This window comes from Eschscholzia californica, unplaced genomic scaffold (genome assembly GCF_041429995.1).
Source record: "Eschscholzia californica isolate CP2 unplaced genomic scaffold, dmEscCali1.0.p SCAF_1, whole genome shotgun sequence".
Lineage (NCBI taxonomy): Eukaryota > Viridiplantae > Streptophyta > Magnoliopsida > Ranunculales > Papaveraceae > Eschscholzia > Eschscholzia californica.
In genome coordinates this window covers 76,039,887-76,063,796 of record NW_028238198.1, presented here as the reverse complement: position 1 = coordinate 76,063,796, position 23,910 = coordinate 76,039,887, and the positions used below count along the sequence as shown (strand labels likewise).

Genomic DNA, 23,910 nt, shown 5'->3' with positions numbered 1-23,910 from the left:
ACATCATACTTTTCATATCAAGATCTATTGGCCCTTTCCCAGCTGGGGTGATACTTCACAGTTACGTGGGATCTGCTGAGATGGTTCCTACTTTCGCGAAGCTTGGTGCTTACTTTTCTTTTTCTGGGTTTCTTATGGACTTGAAACCCCAGAAGGCAAAGAAAATGGTGAAGTCGGTTAGTTCGTCCCCCTTGTTTATACTAGTTTGATCAAAACTCAATTTCCAAATAGAAGGCGTTCTCATTCAGCTACAAATAACTTTCTAGGTTCCTACTGAAAGGATTCTACTGGAGTCAGACGCACCTGATGCACTGCCAAAATCAGATGTGGGTTCTCTAGTATTAGTTCAAGGGGATGCTTCCGTCCGAGAACAGCTTCAGCATCAAGAAACAGATGCTTCAGATTCTAGCAATTCCTCGGACCAAACATTGCCAAAGGAAACACTTAATCAACCGGTCAATGTTCATGCTGTGAGTCTTATTTTTTCCCTTCTTTTGGGTTCTCGCTCATATGTTGATTTTTCTGCTTTTCATACTTCCATAGTTTAACAGATCTGGTGTGAAAAAAAAAATCAACCGAATATGTAAAGCATTCAAACTACTTGACCTTGATGTATTTCAAAAGAAGTAGAATCTTTCTCATGAAGGTAGAATAAAGTCGGTAAATTGTTAGTTAGAGGTTGGAAGAGACAGCTTTTGCTGTTATGGAAGCTTCAGAAACTGCAGTCGAAAGTTGTTTGACTTTTTACGACCGAAAAAATTATAGAGACAAGTTCATCCATATGTTAGTATATGAAGGATCTGCTTCTACATAATGGGATGTGGTTATACGAGTGGTCTTACATCGAGTAGCCACTTCTGTGGCACCTGAAATCCTGACGGTTTTCATTGTTTTTGTGAGAAAATGACTCATCTACCTCGCAATTCATTTCTTTGACCAGACATGACCCCAGTTTCAGTAGTCTGGAGTTACATTTTTATTTTGTGCTATACTTTTCATGTAGCAGTAACATGTAAGAACTTGTTACAGGTACTGAATTTTGTGGCTTCGTTACTAGAGATGCCAGAAGAAGAGGTTGCAGAAATTAGCTACAGAAATGCAATTCGCTTGTTCTCTTATCCGGGGTCAAAAGTTATCGACGGTTAAATCTGTTAACTTTTTCGGGATTTTGCTTTTCTCCATGTTTGAAGCTTGACCAAAACAATGGAAATTCGACTTTCTCATTCCTTCTGTGTCAGCTTAATATCTGCTACATAATCTTCATATTGTATCAGGTCCTTATAGATCATGTATATTGGATGGGAGAAGTATGTTGGTTGATTGGCCCACTCGCTTTGTACAGGCCTAATAGGTCTAAAAATCTTAATTAGAATATTTATGTATCTATTTGGGTTTTGATTGATGCAATTGCATTTACATCTCTCCTGGTTGAGTTCAACTGAAAAAAGCAAGATAAAGGTGACACTTAGGTGACGGCGAAAAAGATGAACATGTGTCTACTCTGAGGCTGTTGCTTTCCTCCATTCATGTCAGTGAATACACGAAAAAGAAATACAAAGAAAAGAAATGTTATCGACGAATGAATAAGAACACTATCATGTCAGTCGACACCGCTCCCACTGTGAAAGGCCAGTCTACTAGTTCATAAAGCTTAAGAGTTATATTTCGACTCTCTATTCCGGGGCAGGACTGCTACGACCTGGGTGATCTATGTGGTTTTAAGACAATGTAGTATATTTGTCGATGATTTGATGAACGAACAACCTCTATTTCAAAAACTCAACAGAATATTATTCACATTCCTATATCAACCATAAGTTACAAAAATTTGCAGATTTGACTAGTTTTGTAGTGATATCTTGAGGGATGATTCAGCAGGAGGAATTCAACTGTGATTTTCAGTTTAGCTGCGGAAGTGAATATTCATAACAGACGGCTGAAGGAGAGTGTGTTGGATTGACAGAGCGAGGGGCAAAATTGGGTGAAACAGGAACGCCGAGATCTTCTTCGCCTGACCATCAGCACCACCACTTTCCGGCCCTGTTTCACCCCAAAGACATTTAGTAAGTTAAAAGGAAAAAAATTAAAATCAATCCAGAAACTAAGAAACTTAGAGCTCAAGAAACTATATATACAAAACTTCATGAAGTTTTGTGAAATAAGTTGCCGACTCATAAAGGTAACAAGAAAAATCAGAAACTTGGGTCTCGTTCACCCTCCTTAACCTTACGTCAACTAAAACCCTTTCTGGCAATATTTTCTTTCACTTTTAGAAACTTTCTATTTTTTTCATCAAAAAAAAAAGAAACTTCCTATTTTCTGAGTTTCTCCAAAAAAGTATATATAGGGAATGCCCCCCTCTCCACTTTCCACAAATCATTCTCTTCCAAGTTCTCGTAAGTTCTTGAATTTGATTCTGAATTCACAAAGGTTTAGACTTTAGAAAGAGAAAAGGCATAAGAGTTTGAACTCATAATTCAGCATTCTTTATCATTAATCAATCAATAGAAATAAGAAGAACTCAAGATGAACAATCATATTCATTCAAATAATAATCAAGTTCCTGTTGGGTGGTCTTGGGCTAGGGTTAAAAGTAGGTTATCTAGGTTGTTTTCCCTAACAAATTCAGATTCAGGAAGTGGAAGCCAATTGCTAAGAACAAGGTCAATTACTGAAACAAGTTTGGTTAGGAAAAGCCAAAGAGAAGAATTAGATTCCTTAATTACTATATTCAAGATTAAGTTTGATGAAACTTTACTGGAAAAGGTAATGATTCTTGATGAGGAAGAGATTTGTTCTATATGTCTTAATGAGATTAATGGAGATGATGGAAGAATTACAGAGTGCTCGCATGTTTTCCACTTCGATTGTTTATTCCTATGGGCGAAACAACAACTAACTTGTCCTGTTTGTAGATTTGATCTATGCTGTGAAGATTGAAGAAGATTAGGTTTTAAGGTTTCTTTGTTCTTGTAATATTTGGATAACCTTTGTTGAAAAAAATTATGGTTCTCGACTAGAATTTTCTTTGTTTTTATAGTAGTATTTCTTTTAGTGCTTGTTCTATTATGTGAATTTTGTCTAGGGTTTTATACTATCTAGTTATTGCTTTCATAATTCTTACTTGATAGTTGATGATATCTATTCCCAAAAGTGATTCAGTCGGTCCAAAGATGATCCCCAATTAAATCCATTATTTGCAATCTTGCAGACAAAGTGCTAAAGGTGTCAATGACAAACCTAGTCCATGTTATCAGACTATAGGTTCCTTCCCTTGTGTGTTGTGTCTGAAACACTAAAACGATATCGTATTTGAAACAAATTCTAAGAATTTGAGTATTGCTAAGCAATATTAGGTACATTCCTAGCTTACTCAACTTTAGTTACGATATATTTCCACTCTTAGTAGCTCATTGAGCTCCCTCTCCCTATTTATTTGATGAAAGGAGAGGTTTAGGTTTTTGGTTTTCCCTTTCAACAACAAAAAAAAAAAAGAAGCTTTGTTGTTCCCTTATTTAGTAAGATATAGTGAAGAGCATTTTTGTATGTTCAAACTATAACAACGTAGGGCTTGGTAAGCAAAGTTAATTTTGTCTGAGTTACAATAGCCGTGTTTGGACGTTCGAGCTCAAAGATCATCAACAACATTAGGGGTGATCAATGGTCGTTTGTGAACTATTTAGAGTCAGGTCGGAACCAAACTGTTAAATAATGATCATACTAAAACGAAGCAGATCGAATCATCAACCAACTTCATTTGGCTTAGGTCCATTTAACTTGATTGAATTTGGTTGACCAAAGAACCCAATTAACTAAATTAACCATGACAAAAAAAATGACAACGGCGGAAGTTATAACTTAAAATCAATCTTTAATTAATCTCTATCAAATATTAATTATTAATTCATAGTAATATATAATAGTAATTTAAAAATTTAAATTGAATGCAAATTAAATCTATCAGATCAGTTTTTCAACCGAACGGATCTCATCTCAACATTTATTCTATTAGTCCAAAACCCATTCTGTTCGGTTGGCAGCTCGCCCCAATAAAGAAAAAGACTAGGTTTACTGGTTTAGCTTCGGTATGAACTTAATAATTTGTAGTACAATTCAACTGTCATAATTATTAAATCCAATAATCCCCCAAATACAACTTTGATGCCTTAAAAACCCATCTTCGGTATCCCAATTCAACCACGTAGAAACAAGTAAAACTTAAAAAACCTAGAAATCGAAGCCACCTCCATCATCAAAACCAGCATCATAACCGGCATCATAATAAGCTGCACCAGAAACCATGCCTCCGATCAAAAAGACACCTAGAGCTCCTACATAAAAAAGTTCTAAATCGATTTATCACCGTACATTGACAACGTATCACACTTTTCTTAGAAGTTTAACAACTTAAGCCATCTTTGAAAAATGAAGTTTGGCTGCAAAAATTTTAGGAATACCTCAATTTATCATGATCTTCTTCTCTTTAAGAAATTACACATCAAGCATGATCTATGTTAGAAAGTTCAATTCTAGTTTATTTTTTTGATTGATCAATTCTAGTTTATTATATGTACGCATAAGGAGAGTGAACGAGACCCAAGTTTCTAATTTTTCATGTTACTTTTGTGATTTACATTTTTTAATATGGGCAATTGTATGGCAGCTTAGAAGTATTTCCTTCTAACATGAAAAATTAGAAACTTGGGTATCCTTCATCAACTAAAATCCTTTCTGGCAGTTAGAATTATTTCCTTCTACTTTTAGAAACTTTCTATTTCTAATTTTCTCCCCCAAAAAAAACGTATATATTGGATGGGAGAAGTATGTTGGTTGATTGGCCCACTCGCTTTGTACAGGCCTAATAGGTCTAAAAATCTTAATTAGAATATTTATGTATCTATTTGGGTTTTGATTGATGCAATTGCATTTACATCTCTCCTGGTTGAGTTCAACTGAAAAAAGCAAGATAAAGGTGACACTTAGGTGACGGCGAAAAAGATGAACATGTGTCTACTCTGAGGCTGTTGCTTTCCTCCATTCATGTCAGTGAATACACGAAAAAGAAATACAAAGAAAAGAAATGTTATCGACGAATGAATAAGAACACTATCATGTCAGTCGACACCGCTCCCACTGTGAAAGGCCAGTCTACTAGTTCATAAAGCTTAAGAGTTATATTTCGACTCTCTATTCCGGGGCAGGACTGCTACGACCTGGGTGATCTATGTGGTTTTAAGACAATGTAGTATATTTGTCGATGATTTGATGAACGAACAACCTCTATTTCAAAAACTCAACAGAATATTATTCACATTCCTATATCAACCATAAGTTACAAAAATTTGCAGATTTGACTAGTTTTGTAGTGATATCTTGAGGGATGATTCAGCAGGAGGAATTCAACTGTGATTTTCAGTTTAGCTGCGGAAGTGAATATTCATAACAGACGGCTGAAGGAGAGTGTGTTGGATTGACAGAGCGAGGGGCAAAATTGGGTGAAACAGGAACGCCGAGATCTTCTTCGCCTGACCATCAGCACCACCACTTTCCGGCCCTGTTTCACCCCAAAGACATTTAGTAAGTTAAAAGGAAAAAAATTAAAATCAATCCACAAACTAAGAAACTTAGAGCTCAAGAAACTATATATATAAAACTTAATGAAGTTTTGTGAAATAAGTTGCCGACTCATCATACACATGGTGATTGGGTTCGTTTTCAGGACGTGGGGATGCTTTGTACTGATTTTGTTAGTCTCTAAGCTTGTTTTCAAAGATAATCACCTGGTTTAATCTTGAACTTGAGGATATGAGGGTTTCGCCTTGAAATAAATTTGATGGGGTGCTCTGTGGATGGCCTATGTCGATCTGTTGCAGATATTAGCTGCGACCAGAGAACAATATCAAGTCAAGAATCATCATAAGAAATCTACTGTAGTTTGTGGCAATTAGTCAATGCAATGCCAAGGGTAAAAGCTTTGTTTTGCCTAAATGAGGATTTTTTTTTTTTAATGATGATCACTTGATAAGTTGATATACAAGTGATAGAAACAAAGAAGTTTATCTAAGCTGAAATTTGACTTAATCCCACTTTGCTTAAGAAGAACTTCCAGACCTGGGTTATAGGGAAGCACCTTGTCCTACATACTGGTAGGCCTTTTGGGCGGTTTGATTCCCAGGGCTGTGGTCAGGCAGGACGCCAGAGATGGGCTAGGAAACATTCATACCAAGAAAAAACATCTACCTTGCCGAGCCAAAACATGTACTAGGGCATCAGAAAAAGGCTTTACCTTGCCAAGACGAAACATGTACTAGGACATTCCCTTCGAAGGGGGGAGTGAGAAAACTACGAGATCAAACAGAATTTGTCCTTCTAACCCCTACTGACAAAACAGAAGTATGGCAAAATAAAAGCGTCTAGCATTTTCCCACGTACAAATGTGAGAAAATATGATAGGCTACATAATAATGTTAATATATTTATGATGTTAAATAATACACGATACCTTTTCGTCATACCGAAAGAGCGATTGGTCAAAGTATGGAGAAGGACTCTGAGATTGGCAACTGAAAGGTAAGGTTGTCATCATCTTCTTCACAAACTGCCCAACAAACAGATAATTATTAGCACAGCTTTGAAAAGAACTAACATGAACTAATCAAGAATAAAGTCATTTCTGAGGGATTACCTGTGTATTATTATTAACTTTACTTTTGGTGATCCTAAGATGCTCAAGAGCATATATGTTATTTGAATGAGATGATATGAAGTTCATATACAACAAATTCTTTGAAGTTGCATAAAAGTGATCAGAGAACCGCTCGAACAAGTAATATAGCTCATCTAGCGATTTCTGCTGATAAAATTATATACATTTTAGAGTAATGATAATTGTAAAATTAAATGTCATGGACCAACAACAACCACGGAATGTGAGTAAAACACCTGATAAAAAGCGATAAACTTGGTTGTCTCCATGTTATATACACCAAAGAACGCAAGATGTTGATCGATGTTTCTTGATACCTAAGAATTGCAAGAATGAAGAAACCAGTTTAATGTTTTATTTTTATTGGAATATAAAGAAGTTATAAAGATGATCCGAAAGTAAAGCACAAGGAAAGCTTACCCCTCCATCTACACTACCAAACTTGATTAGAAGGTGATGCCGGTCTAAGAATTGAACCTGGCAAGAGTAGCAAAAAAGGATAAACTTATGTCTTAATCTTTAGTTCTATGCAGTGATATGAGTAAATATCATACAAAAACATTAAAAATAAAAAGACCTACCTTCCACATGATCAAATCGACGTAATCTTGGAAATAGTAATGGAAGTTCTTCAGTTGTTGGATCCTCTGGTAAAACAATGTTGGACAGCAGTTATTCTCAGGTTTCTCGAAAATAAATCAGACAATGGAGTTATAGTCTAGAAGATAGTAATTGCCCAATGAAGTTTCAGGTGCAAATGAAATCGGATAACAAATTTAAATTTAATTAAAGAGATTTTTAACAAGCAGGTAAGAGATGATTTCTTTTATCAGCAAGTACGTAACATATAAATACATACATTATATATACATTTATATATATAAAGTATAGGAGCAACCACATGGTCTTGACACTTGACGATCAGCGAATCCCATCCCGGATCTCCCAAATAACTCCAGATAAAGAAAGACTAAATAGACCTCGATATATGTCCAACGGGTTGGATTTTTCATCCAAACAAGAACATAAAAAGTAAGTCTTTTAGTCCCCTTACGGTTTTCTATTATACATAAATGCTTCCTATATAAAGCTTATTGTCTTTCAACTCAGCACCAAAATGACCTTCATCACAAGCAATATCTCTCTGGGATACAACGACTATTTACTATAACTTTGAGTACCCGTATATTAGGTGTTCAAAAGACTCTTGCTTATGTCAACTGAAGGTAGGATTAAAGAAAATTTTCAAACAAGTGTCGTATTCTTGTTTATATGTATGGATCGACTTTTAAGCTCGTTCAATGTGGGTCAACATATGACAAAACTATTAAGATTATAGAACTAGGAAACTATATCGCATTAGAGATAACCAACCAAGCTATGATCTGTTTCATCATTCCATATTCCTTGAAAAATAAATGAGAGCAGCCGCTGTTTGATACCACTCAGAAAAGAACTCCCTTGTGTTTGTTGGTGACTATCTAATCCGTTTTGATCTTGATTTATAGGCATGGCTTGCTGCTTATTTTTGTCTGAGTTTACCATGTACTGCAATATATTAGATAAATACTCAGTTGAGAAACTCAATCTAATAAATTAAAACAGCTATAATGTGAAACAAATTAACATGAGATACAAATGAAGAAGGTGTTGATAACATAGACAGTTAACTAGGGTTACTGCTTGAGCTGATATTGCTGTCCAGAAATATAGGAAAATCTAACGATTTACTACAGATCAATCTAAGTTTGCGAAATTGATAATATCCGTATGGAGATATATAGTATAAGAAAAATCATCAATGGGAAATTTCTTTTACTTGCCTGAGCATGGGAATTGAGGAATAGTTGATCATCTTCTCGGCAAAAGGCCCCGATAGCTCGAACATTAACAAGGCTCCCAGATTCAAGAATTTGGAGAATGTGTATTGTTTGATAGCGAAGGGACATAATAGCTAACAAATCATCATATAAGAATACACCCATGCTATGTGCTAAATTGACAAAATCATTGCTGAAAATCTTTTCATCCAGCACCACTCCATCTTGCAGTCTAATAATCACAGAGAAAACATCAAAGAAAAATCAACTTATCATAAATTTGTCTAAATTTACTATTATTAGATTTTTTTTTCTTTACAGAGTTATTATTGAAAAAACGCAAACCTCACAAGGTGAAATGTAATCTTCTCAACTGATGGGATTCCCTGAACAGCTCCTTCTACAGTAGGTGCATCAAAAGTTTGTGCGGTTTGAGTTGCAAACAACCCGAACTGTTTACTCTCCACATATAGGAAGAAGTCTTTACAAATAAATTCATTGCTGGATGCAAGTGATATACAGTATAGCTGGGTGAAGAAACTCTCAAACTTCTTTGCTTTCGGAGGAAGATTGTGAGAATCATACTCTTCTTCTTTGCAAGAAAAGGAAAGCCATTTTGGCCTGTAAACAATTAGATCTTGATGATTCCTACTAAAACTAATGAGGAATTGCCCATCGTCGGTGAACTTGCGGAAAGAATTGTCTGGGAAATCAACATCATATATGGTACAGCTCGGGACTAAATTCTCGTAGAATCTCCTAGCGCAATTAACCTGTTTGTATGGAAATCTCGATTCAAGTTAGATACACATCTATTCTTTACGAAGAAGGCAAGAAATGGAAAAAAAAATAGAAGGTACACCCCCAGGTAGAATGATTGCCTATTCGGCTATTCTTTAAACGAGGAACGTGTCCTAATTAGACAAGAAAACAATATAGTCAAAACTCTATGGACCCGTACATATATATTAAATATGATATTTCGAGAACAATGGCGTTTGTTGTTGGAAGATTCTCATTTTCTTTGTTTCAATAAACCAACTAGCCGCGAAAAAAATTAGTTCCTGTACATATGACCTTTCTTATCGAGGATTCTTCCGTGCATCAACTGAAATCGAGATTTCACCCATAACAAGTTGATATGAAAGAAATGAATGATCTACTAATTCGCGATTGTTCCATTTCTTAATGTTAGCAATGAACAGCGGTCAAATAGGATCATTTAAGTTATATAATTACAAGAGCTAACTCAGTCCTATATCTCAATTTCAGAGCATTTAGAACAACACAGTATCTGTTCTTTAATGGAAAATCTTCTCAAAGGGGGAAAAAGGGGATAAATCAACTAAATGCCAGGGGAAGATTACAAAATCAAGCTAAAGGTCCAACCTTTATCACAGATGAATTGGAGCTAGACAATTAATGTACCTAAAATTGATGAAAGAAGTGCATGCAAATAGGGGTTCCTAGATAATTGTTCATACAGTAAAATCGAGTGATACCCGTGAAATTCATCAACTTGGGGTAAGATCTTTTAAGGTACAAACCCTAGAATCAACAAAACTCAATTGAAGACATACCCATGTTGATTATATAAACAAAAAAGAGAAAGAGAGACTAGAGCAAGAGAGAGAAAGAAGATTACTGAAGTGCCAGGAGCAGGGGTTCGAATCTGGCGTTCGAAAATCCTGGAGACGATATTGTTACTCTTGAACATTAGGGAAAGTAGAATTGAAGAAAAACCCAACTACCAGACGATGAAGAAGAAGAAGAAGAAGGTATTGGGAATTGGTTTCTTCTCCATATAATAATAACCACCATTGGAAGAAGAACAATTGCAGAAAGGGTAATAGTAAGAGGAGGAGCTGTAAGAGCAGAAATGGCTACTTGATACTGCCACTTGATGATGACGATGGCAGATAAATATGACCCACATGAAAATGATTTACTTATGCGGTTGATTTATTGCCACATCTACTATTTCAATCATGTGATTTATGATATATGTTACAATATTTTTTTCCTCACTAATCTCTTCTGCATTAATTTGTTATCCATATATTACTTGTTATCGGTAAATTAAGAATAAATACATGAATTGAATACGTACGGTAACTACCAACATAAAAGATTTCACATCTATTATGAGTCGAATTTGTGATCTCTCTGTCTCCATTTGGAGAGTAGATGTACAAACTACTAACGAAGTTTCTGGTAGTTGTTATTTGTTTCAAACAAAAATATTAGTAAAAAAAACAGTAATATTAAGTAATCAGAACAACTTCAAACGTGCTCTAATACTCCATATATGAAGTTTTTCAACCTCCAAACAACAGTGTCTTACTCTATGTATTAGAATCTTGTAAATAGTGATACTCCTAATTATAGAGTTTTGGGTAAATAATATTTTTTTTTTGTCTTTAGTCCCCGTAAAGTTTATATTCGAGTCATTCATATATTTCATAAATTGACACTTATGTCAAATAATGCTTAACATAATTAAAATTTCATTACTAAAAATGAAATGCATAACAAAATACAAAACTGGATGATAAATAAGAGGCAACGCCTCTAGAATATTTTATAGTTGGGTATTCGTTACGTCCAACCCAAATTTTACCGAATATGGAAGTGGTATCGAAGTGGTATAGTTGGGTATTCGTTACGTCTAACCCAAATTTTACCGAATATGAAAGTGGTATCGAAATGGTGCTTAAAATGACGGCTTGATCTGACAAAAAATAGGTTAGGCGGAACCACGCGGCAGGCCCAGCCAACCTGAGTGGAAATAATTCCAGGTCGGCCCTCAACCTAGGTTGGCTATACCCTGGCAGGCTGGCCCAACCAAGGACCAAATCCCGACCATATCCAGGTCGATCGAGTTCATCCCGGACCGGACTAGGCGAGCCTGAGTTTTTTTTAGTTATATTAAATTCTAAAATAACAATATGTATACATTTATATGTATATACATATAAATGTATACATCCTAGATTTTTTTTGAAAGATATAAATCCATATTTTAGGAATAATTTTCTTGAAAATTGGAATCATTGTTGGAAGCATTTTTGGGAATAATAAATAAAACATGATTTACTTAAACAAATATAGGTATGGTTTTTTAGAAAAAAAATTGGAAATAATTAATAGACATGAATTGCATAAATAGGTTTAGGAAAGATTATCTAGAACGATTTTCTAAAAAGATTTTCTAGAAAAAAATGTTGGAAAGATTTTTTCAGAAATGATTTTAGAAATGACTTTTTTGGAAATAAATCTTAGATCAATTTAAGGATTCTTATTGGTCAGAAAGAGGGATTTCAAATTAGTTTTTTCAAAATCCATGGAATTTTGAAAAGATAGAGAAAAGAATGAGCCGAACCCGGGCTTTTACCTGACGAAGCCAGACCTAGCCCGTTGGGCTCAAAACAGTGGCCCTACCTAGGACCGCAAAGGAACTCGAATCAACCTGCCTCGTTTTCTCTAGGCAAGCCGAGTCAACCCTGTACGAACCAGACCGATCCCGAGCCAGACTAGTCCCATGCCAGACCAGCCTTTTAAAGACCGCCAATAGAGGTGGTAGATCCGGAAGTGGTGGGTATAAAGGTGGTGGACATAAAATTAGTGGATACAAAAGTGTGGATATAGAGGTGGGTACGGAGGTATAGACGGAAATAAGTCTAGAAGTGGAGACGGAGGTGGAGACTTACTAAAACACTAAACAATTTTACAGGAATACTTACGTAATGGTTTTAGTTTATATTTTCGTATTTTGTAGTAAGATACACATTGTAGTATCTTTAGATAATATATTTTATTTTTTAGTATAATATGTTATGTATATTAATTATATTTAATTTATCAAATTCTAGAAGTTATAATAAATATAAATAATAATTTTGATATATTTAAAACTAATTAAATAACAAAAATGTTAATATATAGACTTAAATAGTCATTTGCTCTTAGAGTGAAACTCTATTTAAAGAGTAAAAATATAGAAAGTATGTCAATATAAGACTCCAACGCTTGGAGATGCTCTTATTGTACACTCAAAACAAACTAGTAGTTGGATTTGACTGTGTTGAGTCACAATTTTTCGACCATTTATATTATCTTACTTAGGCCTCGTTTGGGTAAAAAAAAGCCGTACTTGTTTTTAAGCGCAAAAAAGCCCATTTTTCATGAAAAAAAAAAGCCAAAAAATTGTAGCTTCTAGCTTATTGTTTTTTGACGGAAACATGTGTTTTTCAAATAAACAGACGGCTAGGGTTTTAGATATTTTATTTTTTCTCTTCATATCTTTTCTCGTGCTTCCTCTCTTCTTCTACAAAGTTAGGGTTTGGAAAGCAAGTCAGTTGTTATCGAAACCAGACGACATTTTAATTCCGGAGAAACTATCAGTTGCCATTTTAATTCCGTATTAAGAGCTATGGAAAAATTTTCTATATCAATTATCAAACCTCAAGAAAATAACGTAGTTTCATCCCACATTCGACATAACTCGAAATACTGGCCACTTTTTAAGGTAATATATCAATTTTTTTTTGTAGATAAATAATCAGACTCATAATAAATCATTTTCTCATGATTACCTTTGTAACTTGTAGAATTTTATTGGAGCTATTGATGGAACACATATCAGTGCTCATATTCTATTAGCGAAACAAGTACCATTTCGAGGTCGAAAAGGTATATGCACTCAAAATGTGCTAGCAGTATGTTCGTTTGACATGAAGTTTACGTTCGCACTTGCAGGATGGGAGGGTACCGTCAATGATTGGAAAAATTTCTTGAGACAATTAATAACCCATCGATGAATTTTCCACATCCACCTCCAGGTAATTTATTCATTATGGTTAACTACATTGATATATCATATATATTGGCACATTTATACATAACTGCATACAATCTTGAGTAAATATTATGTTGTTGACGCCGGAATTCCGAACATGAGTGGCTATTTGGCTCCATATCGTGGTGTGCGGTAACATCTTCCTGATTTTCGTCGTAGCGGTCAAACGAGAACACGAAAAGAAATATTTGATCACCGGCATTCGTCACTCAGGAGTGTTATCGAGCGATGTTTCGGTGTATTAAAAGCAAGATTTCCGATTCTAAAATGCATGCCACCATATCCATATGCAACACAAATATTAATTGTTGTAGCATGCATGACGATTCACAACTTTATAGTAAGGAAATGGCTACAGATTGGTTAATGCAGGAATACGAAAATGATGCAACTGAATTTGATTATGACGATGAAAAAGAACGTGAAGAAAGCTACGAAGAAGCACAACCATAAATAGTCAATCAACAACAACAACTGCAAATGGACGTTATTCAAGATCAAATTGCGTTGCTCATGTCAACCATTCAAATGATAGTGATGATTGAGTTGATACATTTTCATTCTTAAAATTTATCAACATCTTTTTAGTTTGTTTAAATTTATTAACGTAGTTATATAAGGAATAGTTTAATAACATACAGAATTAGTAACATATTATTAATTTATTAATATATCTTTTACAAGCGGATCAATTTAACTTTATGAATATAAAATAATTACATTTAGCTTATTTTACCAAACGCCTAACAATAACTTTTTGAGATAAAACACCCTTTTATTATGTCTTACCAAACAATAAAAATAGCTTATTATTAAGCGCTTTTTATGGGCTGATAAAAAAACTCATAAAAATAAGCTATATGTGTATCCAAATGAGGCCTTAGACTAGCTAGCTAATGGGCCCATTTTTGACCTTTCAATTGATTTTTGGCCCGTTTTTATTGTTATGGTAAAAGGTTACAACATTGTCTCCACCTTGGTGCAGTGGTTGGGTACCCTCTCTTAACCCCATAAGGTCGTGGGATCGAGTTTCGGTGTGAGTTTATCATCGAGATTTATCTCATATAATTTATATAATAAATAAAGTAGATCTAGGAATAGATGGGATTTCAAGCCCGCTAGGATAGCCCTAAGGGTCTTAATCTTATCTTTATTGTCCAAGATGGCGTAATGGGCGGCTTTAGTGTTCATCCAAACTTATGATGTATTGCATATTATAATCACGGTGTATCAATGTCATTCTAATATAATGACTCTTGGTGTCAAATCTCTCGGAAAAATAGAAGATTACAACATTGTGCTGGTTTGGTTGGTGCTTGTGTGTTCCATTGTCCTTTTAAAATAAGGTTAATTTTTTTTGGCCCCTAATTTCCGACTAACTGGCCATTTTGACCCCTAATTGTGTCCGACAATTTGTTTTGGCCTCTAACAGTTCGTTTTGGCCCCCAATATTTCTCTACCATTCCGATTATACCCTTGTGGTATTTACGTAAATATCTTTTTATTTATATTCTTTGTTATTTTACTTTATTTATCTTTCTCCATCTCCACCGTCTTTTATTTTCTTTTTCACTCTTCTCCTCTTTTTCATCACCATCTTCATCCACCATCATCAATGTCCAACAACAAGAGACGCACATCTTTGTTTCCTTTTCTCGACATTCTTTTTTGGTAATCTAATTTGGGATTTCATTGCTCACACCTCTACATCAAATCTCTTCTAATCTCTCTCCCCAACACCAGACCTATTTCTCTTCTTTTTCTCTATCTTATTTCTCTCTTCTTTTATGTGGTAGGGAGACGAATATCAACATACCTAGATCCAATGCTATCGGCTAGTACTTCCCCTCTCATCCGAGCTTTCCCAAGTGGTTTACTTTTACCTACCAAGTTTCTACCAAATCTAGATCCAGGTTGTTGCTGATGTTCTCCATTGCTAGGAGAAACACTCGTAGGTTATAATCCAAGTTTCGGCCTTGCTCCAATCGCAGTTGTTGAAGAGTGGTGGTGATGGTGATTCATTATGGATCTTTTGTGAAGGTTAGACAAAAGATCTGCTTATTGGTTTTTGTGGTGGAATTTTCATTTTGGGTATTTGTTGTTGGTGATTATAGTGGGATTGAAGATGGTGGAATGGTGAGATAAAATTGATTAAGATGAAGAAATGGGTAGATTAATATTTGAGATGATAAATAGGAAGTACTAGGGGTTTTAGATTGACATGGGAAGATGAATGATCACGATGAGTATTTCATTCTATGTTTTCACTATTAAATCCACCACCACCTCTACTACCAGAGTCATCGAATCCCCAAATACTTTTCAAAGATGAATCATATCTTTATCTAGCACTTCCCGCTCTCTCTCTCTAAAATCTCCCCTTCCTTCAGTATTCCTATTTCTTAGTTTTTTGGTATAATTCATTTTAGCAGTATTCGATTTTCTATAAAAGATGAATCACTGAAGGGTGTTATCGTTTTCATACAGATTTGTGGCAGTGGATGAAGGATGTTGTGGTGGAAAGAAGAGAGGGAAACAATATTTACAATAAAATAAAAAGAATAAAAAAGGGAATAAAAAAAAAAGGCAATTACAAAAAGGCTATAAGGGCAAAATGGGTAATTTTGACAAAAATTGGAGGCCAAAACGAACTGTCAGACTCAATTGGGGGCCAAAACGAACTGCCGGACACTTATAGGGGCCAAAATGTCCAGTTGGTCACAAATTGGGGGTCAAAACGTAATTAACCCTTTAAAATAATTAAGATGTTAAACATTAATATCTATATACATAAGCACTATAATTTGTATTTGGTCACCAAAAATCATTACAAGAACACACCCCATCTCTAAAATGGTGAAACCTATTAATATCTCTCACAATAAACTCTCTTTCAACTATTTGACTAATAACCTTAAAAGCTTCATGACAATCTCCACACATTCTCAAATTCTTCATCACTCTAATTGTTACCCCTTTTGGTATATTTAACAACCCAAACCCCAATGCCAACTTCTCACTATGAAAACCCAAAATCTCTTCCTTAGCTTCCTCTTCAACATCAACAAAAACCAACCCTTTTCTCTCCCTAACATACCCTTTTTCCTTCATTCTCACCTCTAACTCCTTCAACAAATTCATTACCTCATTTCCACTCTCACAAGACTTCACATCTCCTGCATAAAAAACATAAACTTTATCCTTAATTTCAACCCAACTACAACCAGGTTCTTTATGAATTCCATTCCTTTTCATCTCAGATCTTAACTTTGAAACATTTTCCCAATTCCCATTTGATGCAAAAGTATTTGATATTGTCACATATGCAGTTGCTAATTGTTGTTTTGTTTTGATTAATCTCTCACTAGCTTCAACAGCAATATCTAATCTATTATAAGTTCTACTTGAAGATAACAAAGAACCCCACAAAATTTCACTGTCTTTGATTTGCCCTGGAATACTTTTAGCTAACCGATAAGCTTCATCGATTCTACCTGTCCGACCAAGCATATCAACAGCACAAATATAGTGTTTTGAATCTGGCAAAATCCCATGTTTTTCGTACATCAGATTCAAATATTCGAGTCCTGTATCGACTAGTCCTGAATGACAACAAGCATGTAAAACTCCTAGGAAGGTAACATCATTTGGTCTTATCCCTTTTTCGAGCATTTCATGAAAGAGATCAAGAGAAAATTTCCCAAGTCCATATTTTGCTGCTCCGACGATCATCGATGTGTAAGGAACTAGTCCTGGATTTTGAACCCCTCTGAAGATCTTTTCAGAATAGTCTAACAATCCACATTTCGCGTACATGTCGATAAGAGAACTTTCAACTACTTCATTTGTGTTATAACCATGGCGAATCACAGATGAGTGTGTTACTTTTCCAGCTACTAACTTACCCAAACTTGCACAAGCATTAATTACACTAGCTAACATGAACTGATTCGGTTTATCCGATACCGATTTGATGAATTCTCTAAAGAGAATTAGTGCATCTTCCCCTTGAGCATTCTGGGTATAGGCTGATATCATAGAAGTCCAAGAAACTACATTCTTAGACTCCATTGAATCAAAAACTAGACGAGAATCATCGACATAGTTAGACTTCCCATACATATCAATAAGTGAAGTACAAACTACAAGATTAGACTGAAAACCTGATATCTCAATCTGGGTATGAATTTTTCGGCCGATTTCAATATCAGCAAGTAGAGAACAAGCATTAATTGCTGTGGCAAATGTGAAAGGATTTGGAAAAACATAAGCTTTGGGCATTTGACTAAAAAGCTGAAGAGCTGTTTTGGGTGAGCCACTGTGAATATAACCAGCCATAAGAGCAGTCCAAGAAACAACATTTGGATCAGACATTTCATCGAACAATTGATAAGCATTGTTTATTTTTTGGATTCTGATATAAGAATTTATGAGATGATTGGTGATGAAAGTATCATTTAAAAATCCAGATTTCAGAGCTCTGGAATGGGTTGAGATAACAGAGTTGAAGTTATTAGTGTTTTGGATTTGTTGAACAATTTCTGTGTTTGTATGGAAATTTGATTTTTGGCGGGAAAGATATGTGCAGAGAAAATATTGTCTTAATAAGGGCTTGTTCATTGCTGTTTGGTTGAGTTGGGAAAGAAATTGTGAATTTTTTGAAAACCCTAGTAGTTATGGAGGAAAGTCAACTGGAAAAATCAATTTTCACAAGAAAATTAATTTTTGCCGTTTGGTAAATCCACTTGAGAAAGTTAAATTTTAGGTGGCAATAAAAGGTTGGAAAGAAGTCAAAAAATTTCTCACTAAAAAGTGAGAAAACAGATTTCCCTCTCCCTCAACTTTTGATCTCACAAGCTTCTCTCTCGGACACTTTCCTCTTTGCCAACAATTACGACTAGTAGCCCAGTTGGTAAGTGCATCTACTCCGCAATACAAAGACCATAGATTCAATCCCATAGAAGTGCAACTGTGCAATTCAAAGAAAATATTGAACTTTGGTATAAATAAAGTAGTTTCTGTAGGCTTTAGCCCATTTCATTCGTCGGGCTTTAGACCAGTAGTAATTTGACAGTTATCGTGCTTATCACATCCTATCGATGTATCAATGCATTTGTAATGACCATTGCAATCAGTATAAAAAAGAAAAAACTTTCCTCTTTGAATGAACACCATATGAAAATGTTTTTCACAACCAAATGTTTTCACATGTATCAAACCCGCCCTTAATGATATTTGAAGGTTAGGGATCTCCCTCTATGAATAAGTTTAGAAGTATTATCTTATTGTTGCTCTGATATTTTTTTTTCCTAATATATCTTTTTCTTAACAAATCTAAATTCTAGAGTCAAACTAGTTATTGAATTTGTCAAATGGCACCTAAAAATAGCAAAAAGGAAAACAATACAAACTGTTGGATGGGCTGTAAAATCAACAAAATTTGTAGTCATCATCCTGCTTCTAACAATGGCAAGAATTAAACTTAGTTACAATAATTTTCAGAGGAAAAAAGCAGAAACCCCCCAAAAAAATGGGATCTAAAGTGAAGCTTGTTTTGATGATGATTCTATCAATGGCAGTAAGAGGATATAGTGCTTGGTTTGGACAAGCAATTTTCATAAGGAATGAAATGAAAGTCAAAACAATCAATCTACATTGTCATTCAGACAGAAAAGATGATCTCGAACCTCAAAATTTAAAACCAGGTGAATCTTTGAATTGGGTTTTCAACCCTTGTTTCTTTGGGACGACATTTACCTGTGAAATTCGCTTTGACAAAATCTGTAATAGTTTTGATGTCTTTAATGGCAATGCCCCTACGTTTCCATGTATTGAGAATTACTGGCGTATTAAAAGAAAAGGGATTCATTATTACCGGAATTGTCGAATGAAAGGTATCGAAAGTAGTTGGCTACACTGGTACAAATATAATGCTAATAGCGACACAGCAGACCTTATTGAACGCATTGGAAACGAGATTCCAGAGGATCAAGAAGATAGTAATGGCTCAAATGATGATCCACAATCAGGGGATGATAGTGCTGTTCCTAAAAATAAGAATATCCAGAGTTCTAGCTCAAATAGTTCAAAATCAACTTTACCTGGTTTAAAGGGTATGGATTTCAATTCTGGGAAAACGAACAATCGAACTAGAAGTTCAAATAGTTCAGAATCAGCTGCTATCAACTTAAAGGGTATGCATTTCGATCCCATGAACAATAAAACTTCTAGCTCAAATAGTTCAGATTCAGGATCAACTATGTCTGGCTTCAGTGCGACTGATTCCGATCCTAAAATTCCGAGTGATCAGATTGTTAGCTCAACCCCAACAAATTTAAGTGCTGATGATTCATCACCAAGTGATTTCTAACAAGTGTAAGTTAAGAAGATTGCTTAAATAAATGTATAATATTTATGCATTAGAATGACACATTTCCGAGTACAGAATTCAAGTGTTCTCCGTGATGGTCTGTTTTCCTAATCCAGGTCGAATTTCTGCTCCATCTTTTTATTGCTTACCCCCTTTAAGCAGTTTCATTCTCTTCACCACTTGTGACATTCCTAGATGAAGAACATGAACGGATTAGGGTGGTGTTTTGTTATTTTTGTCAGAAATGAATCTGAATATGAAATCTGCCCTATGTAAATTTTATTTCATGTCTGAGAATCAGATCTTGTGAAAGGTGCGTTAGTCTTTCATGTCTAATTATTGCTTGATGAGGAGTGTAATACGTAAATGCATCAACAGGTCTAGTCTTGGATAACAGATGGTTAAATAAGATCGAAACAGGAAAAACAAGGATAAAAGGACTTCCATCTTCAGATTTGACAGGTCTTATTTGAAAATTACCTGGTCTTCGATTAACAAGTAGGCTTGTCATGTGGATATCTGCGAAAAATATGTACACAAAATAACGCACTTGTCATTCCCCATGACTTGTACTTCTTTCCTGTAATGACACCAAAAATTCCATAACTAAAAAAAATAGAGAACGCAAAATAGTTCTTAAGAAAGCGAAAAGGCTATCAAATTCTGAGAAAAAACCGTGTCAATTGAGGAAATAATGAATATCTACTTATAAGAAGTATTTGTACTTTTCATACCATGGGGGGTGGATGAGAATGAAATTCCCAACTTCTATCTCAACATTATCACACATTCTTGAGCTAAAAATAATGGTTTTTTTTGTTTCACCATTCTCCGAATTTTCGTACACCTGCATATTACCACATAAATAATGGGTTCCTTTCCAATCACAAAGAAAAATCAAGTCATCTAGTAAAATGATGGAATAAAATGATATTGTGTCAGTGCTTCTGCAATATATAGTCACAGTATTACACCTAACGAGTGAAATTTTAATCAGACGGGGAGATTATTGGTTTTTTGTTTGTAATTGAATAAAAATGCAACTTAATACCTTCTGAACATATAACTTATTGCTTAGCTGCTTTTCCTTCCGTTAGGGAATGAAGAAGACAGGATTTCCTAACGTGAAACAAAGATTCAATTCTTTATGATGAAATAAAATAACAAGAACTTACGCATACCTTATTGTTTTCGAGGAAAGAGCATTCACATACTATCAGCTTTGCATCCAAATATCTTGACAGTATTTTTACGCCAATGCATTTCGTTTCATCTAAAAATAATAAGACACCATAATAGATAACTTAAGTAACATGAAAAGCCCTTTTAGAGGAGTAATATTTATTTTCTTATGTCTCTTACTACGATCTTGTCCAGTATCTGTTTATGGTAGTTATCAGGTGTTTGCATCATTACGATCAACTTCTGTAGATATCGGGGAGAAAAAACAAAGTATTCACCATGACTCATATCCTGCGAACGGTTCAAGAACTCTGCATGCCTATCCTTTTCAATCTGCAGGATATGCTGCAACCTACCATAGTACCCCATGCTGCACAATTTAAAACCATACTAGCTCATCTTGCAACTCTCTCTTTGGAGGACTAGCTGTATCAGTAATCTGAGACATGTATAATGGACAGATAAACCGAGAACACTTACCCTGTCTGTTTAGATGTCCCAAAGAAGCCTCCGCCATCAATCAATTTAGTGGCGTTTAAAGCTTCATGAAATCGATCTGCAATTGTCATCCCTTCAGTTTCCAAATTTGCGAGCTTCATCTGGCATGGGTCATTAGCTTGAAGTGCGAGCTTGGAAGCCTGCATAAGCAAAACAGTTAGAAAATACAACACCAGGATATGACTCGAAGAACAATAGAAAATGCAATTCAGAGATTACCTCGTCCTCACATGATGTATCACTATCCATGGGCTCAGCAAGTACTTCCTTGCCAAGAGTTCTATTACCCAAAGTATACACACTCCTCTTCCCAGTAATCCAGTGCTTTCTACGTTTCGGTTTAATATTCTGCTGAAAGTCAGAAACTAATCTATTACAAAGATCTAAAGATGTTTAGCTTTTTTTATAAGAAGAAATCAAACCAGTTTAGAGGTCCTTGTCACTGATTCATTGTTTTCTTGAAGACCTCCTAGAAGCTCAGATATTGAATGCTCCATGTCTCTATGTTCAAGTGATGAAAAGTCGGCACTCACTTGCACCTCGGACTGCTTTTTATTCTCTTTCTGGAAATCTCCCAAAAGCTCGATCATCGAGTGCTCCATAACTATGTCTTCAACATCTTCTAGTTCTTCATGCATTTCAAGAACCTTAGTCGATTCATCCTCTGCGTTACAAGTCAAAGATGGTCCCTTATGTATCTGGAATTGAATTGCAAATTTGGGCTTCACTTTGCCTCTACTACCTGCAGGAGATAATCATAGAACAACGAAAAGAATACAATAGTTGCATATATAAAAGAAGAAATGGCTGCTAGATCTTAGAAACAATTAGAAACACAACCGAGCGTCAGTAGGGGAACCCTACCAACTATGATGGTTAAAAAGAGGAGGAGATACCTTTCATCGATTTCTTGGTCTCAGGATTGACCCCATGTGATGAAGAACTGCCAGCATTATCATGTAAAAATATCAACTCTTTGGCCTCTTTATGAACTGTAGACCATGTAGATGCTTCGTCTTGGTCTCCGATCTCGTAGTTGTGGAGATGGTTTTCCCTGGACCTGATGGATTTTGGCATCGAGGAGCCCGTGGGGACATTATTTTCCTCAATATCAGATATACTTTCTTCATCAGTACTGCTTGTAAGTACCCTTCTGGACAATTGTATGAACTTTTCATCTTCTCTTTCAGAAGTATACATACCAAAAACACCCTTAAAAAATACAATTGCATTAGATTGAATTCTAGTACTGAGCAAGACATCAAAAAGAACTAATAAAGATAATCAGCACTCTGGAACAATGGCACTAAGCAGTACTGTTAATACAGAATAAATATACCTCAAAAGCAATGGTAAATATGAAATCAAAGTCTTAAGCACTTAATGTGGCCTATAAGAATCTACTACTTTTAGAAGTCTATTGTTGAAAAATGCCTTGCAAGTTGGCAACGGGGGTTTGGGGGCATAGAGCACCAGGGTCGTGGAATAGGTTTTACGACCGAACAACATAATCACTTGTGTGATTGTGTGATTGTATATTGCCATCATTACTTTACTGGTTTGCTAGTACTTTGTGCTAACACCTAAGTTCATGGCAAGACTAGTCAAAGTTGCTCGAGCGAGATTAACTACCCACTCCATGAGTTAGCCCCCCCCCCCCCCCCCCCCCTCTATATGAGGGGCCCATTCATAGGATAGATCCGTATCGTAAAAGGCCTCTATCCGGAGCCTTTTTTCACCTGCCATGTCCTTCATGAAGCCCTTTCGAATGCTCAAACTAGGAATGTGAAACCTAGCTCTAATACCAAATTGATAAGTATTCAACTAATACACCTCAAAGGGTAATCTCCAACAAGTGATAAAATAGGCACCCCAATATAACCCAAAAAAAACATATTAAAACCCTAATACTGGTAGAGTAGTAGAAAATTCATTTGAAGTACCTAATTAAGTTACTGATCTCTAAATCATTTAAAACAAAACAGTTTCTCAGATAGAAAACTATACAAATTTGATCAATCAATACCTTGTCATGTATACTTGTAGGGTTTGTTGGCCAATCGATAATATCTACATCTTCTTCATCTTCTACAAGATAAAACAAATAACAAATCAATTCAGATATAGTTTTTTTTAGGTCATCATTGTTACCTCCATTAATGCATCAATAACAACAACAACAAATACCTGAAATGCTTTGATCAGAATCACGATTTTCCTGCAAAAAAAAAAAAAAAAAAAAAAAAAAACATGATAATCAAGAATTAGGTGGAGATTTTTCAAAATTTGAATTGAATGAGATTAGGTTGAATTTTTTTATACCATAGAAGTATAAAGTATTTTGCCGCCAAAAAGTTTCTTCCGTTCGTTCTCGATTGTCAAAATCTCCCTCTTCTTTTCCCGGCAAGAGGAGGATAGTCGCGTAATATCGGTCCGAAGGTCCGATACCGTTTTTCCGGGGTAACACTGATACAGT

General features: G+C 35.2%; 4 protein-coding genes across 20 annotated transcripts; 1 reads left to right on the top strand and 3 right to left on the bottom strand.

Annotated features, from left to right (window-relative positions):
* On the top strand, positions 1-1,407 carry LOC147569232 (uncharacterized). Its single transcript, XM_086655700.1, has 3 exons — positions 1-176; positions 267-470; positions 1,030-1,407. Exons 1-3 carry the CDS (start codon positions 81-83, stop codon positions 1,144-1,146), a joined length of 417 nt encoding a protein of 138 aa, XP_086511826.1. The 5' UTR covers positions 1-80; the 3' UTR covers positions 1,147-1,407.
* A 3,854-nt stretch (positions 1,408-5,261) lies between these two features.
* Positions 5,262-10,581, bottom strand: DET1 (light-mediated development protein 1 / deetiolated1 (DET1)). 2 transcript variants are annotated; one of them, XM_086655698.1, is made up of 11 exons: positions 10,172-10,581; positions 8,872-9,299; positions 8,530-8,758; positions 8,081-8,254; positions 7,288-7,353; positions 7,127-7,183; positions 6,943-7,023; positions 6,686-6,850; positions 6,503-6,598; positions 5,781-5,880; positions 5,262-5,554 (listed from the first exon to the last, which is right to left on the bottom strand). In XM_086655698.1, exons 1-11 carry the CDS (start codon positions 10,241-10,243, stop codon positions 5,418-5,420), a joined length of 1,605 nt encoding a protein of 534 aa, XP_086511824.1. In that variant the 5' UTR covers positions 10,244-10,581; the 3' UTR covers positions 5,262-5,417. The 2 variants fall into 2 exon arrangements, with proteins under 2 accessions (XP_086511824.1, XP_086511823.1); XM_086655697.1 differs by having other exon boundaries at positions 6,686-6,853; positions 10,172-10,458.
* A 5,606-nt stretch (positions 10,582-16,187) lies between these two features.
* On the bottom strand, positions 16,188-18,004 carry LOC147569230 (Tetratricopeptide repeat (TPR)-like superfamily protein). Its single transcript, XM_086655685.1, has one exon. The coding sequence runs from the start codon at positions 18,002-18,004 to the stop codon at positions 16,199-16,201; it is 1,806 nt and encodes a 601-aa protein (XP_086511811.1). The 3' UTR covers positions 16,188-16,198.
* On the bottom strand, positions 16,188-23,904 carry LOC147569229 (kinetochore protein). 16 transcript variants are annotated; one of them, XR_015231220.1, is made up of 13 exons: positions 23,757-23,904; positions 23,622-23,652; positions 23,461-23,522; positions 22,331-22,646; positions 21,857-22,176; positions 21,654-21,782; positions 21,417-21,574; positions 21,117-21,306; positions 20,936-21,027; positions 20,489-20,601; positions 20,235-20,334; positions 19,486-19,674; positions 16,188-18,353 (listed from the first exon to the last, which is right to left on the bottom strand). XR_015231220.1 is itself a non-coding variant. In XM_086655686.1 (12 exons), exons 1-11 carry the CDS (start codon positions 23,757-23,759, stop codon positions 20,262-20,264), a joined length of 1,392 nt encoding a protein of 463 aa, XP_086511812.1. In that variant the 5' UTR covers positions 23,760-23,904; the 3' UTR covers positions 18,773-19,945; positions 20,235-20,261. The 16 variants fall into 16 exon arrangements, 9 of the variants coding, with proteins under 9 accessions (XP_086511812.1, XP_086511813.1, XP_086511814.1 ...); XR_015231216.1 differs by having other exon boundaries at positions 21,215-21,306; XR_015231214.1 differs by lacking the exon at positions 16,188-18,353 and adding an exon at positions 18,773-19,225 and having other exon boundaries at positions 21,215-21,306; positions 21,654-21,785.
* Positions 23,905-23,910: the final 6 nt, after the last annotated feature.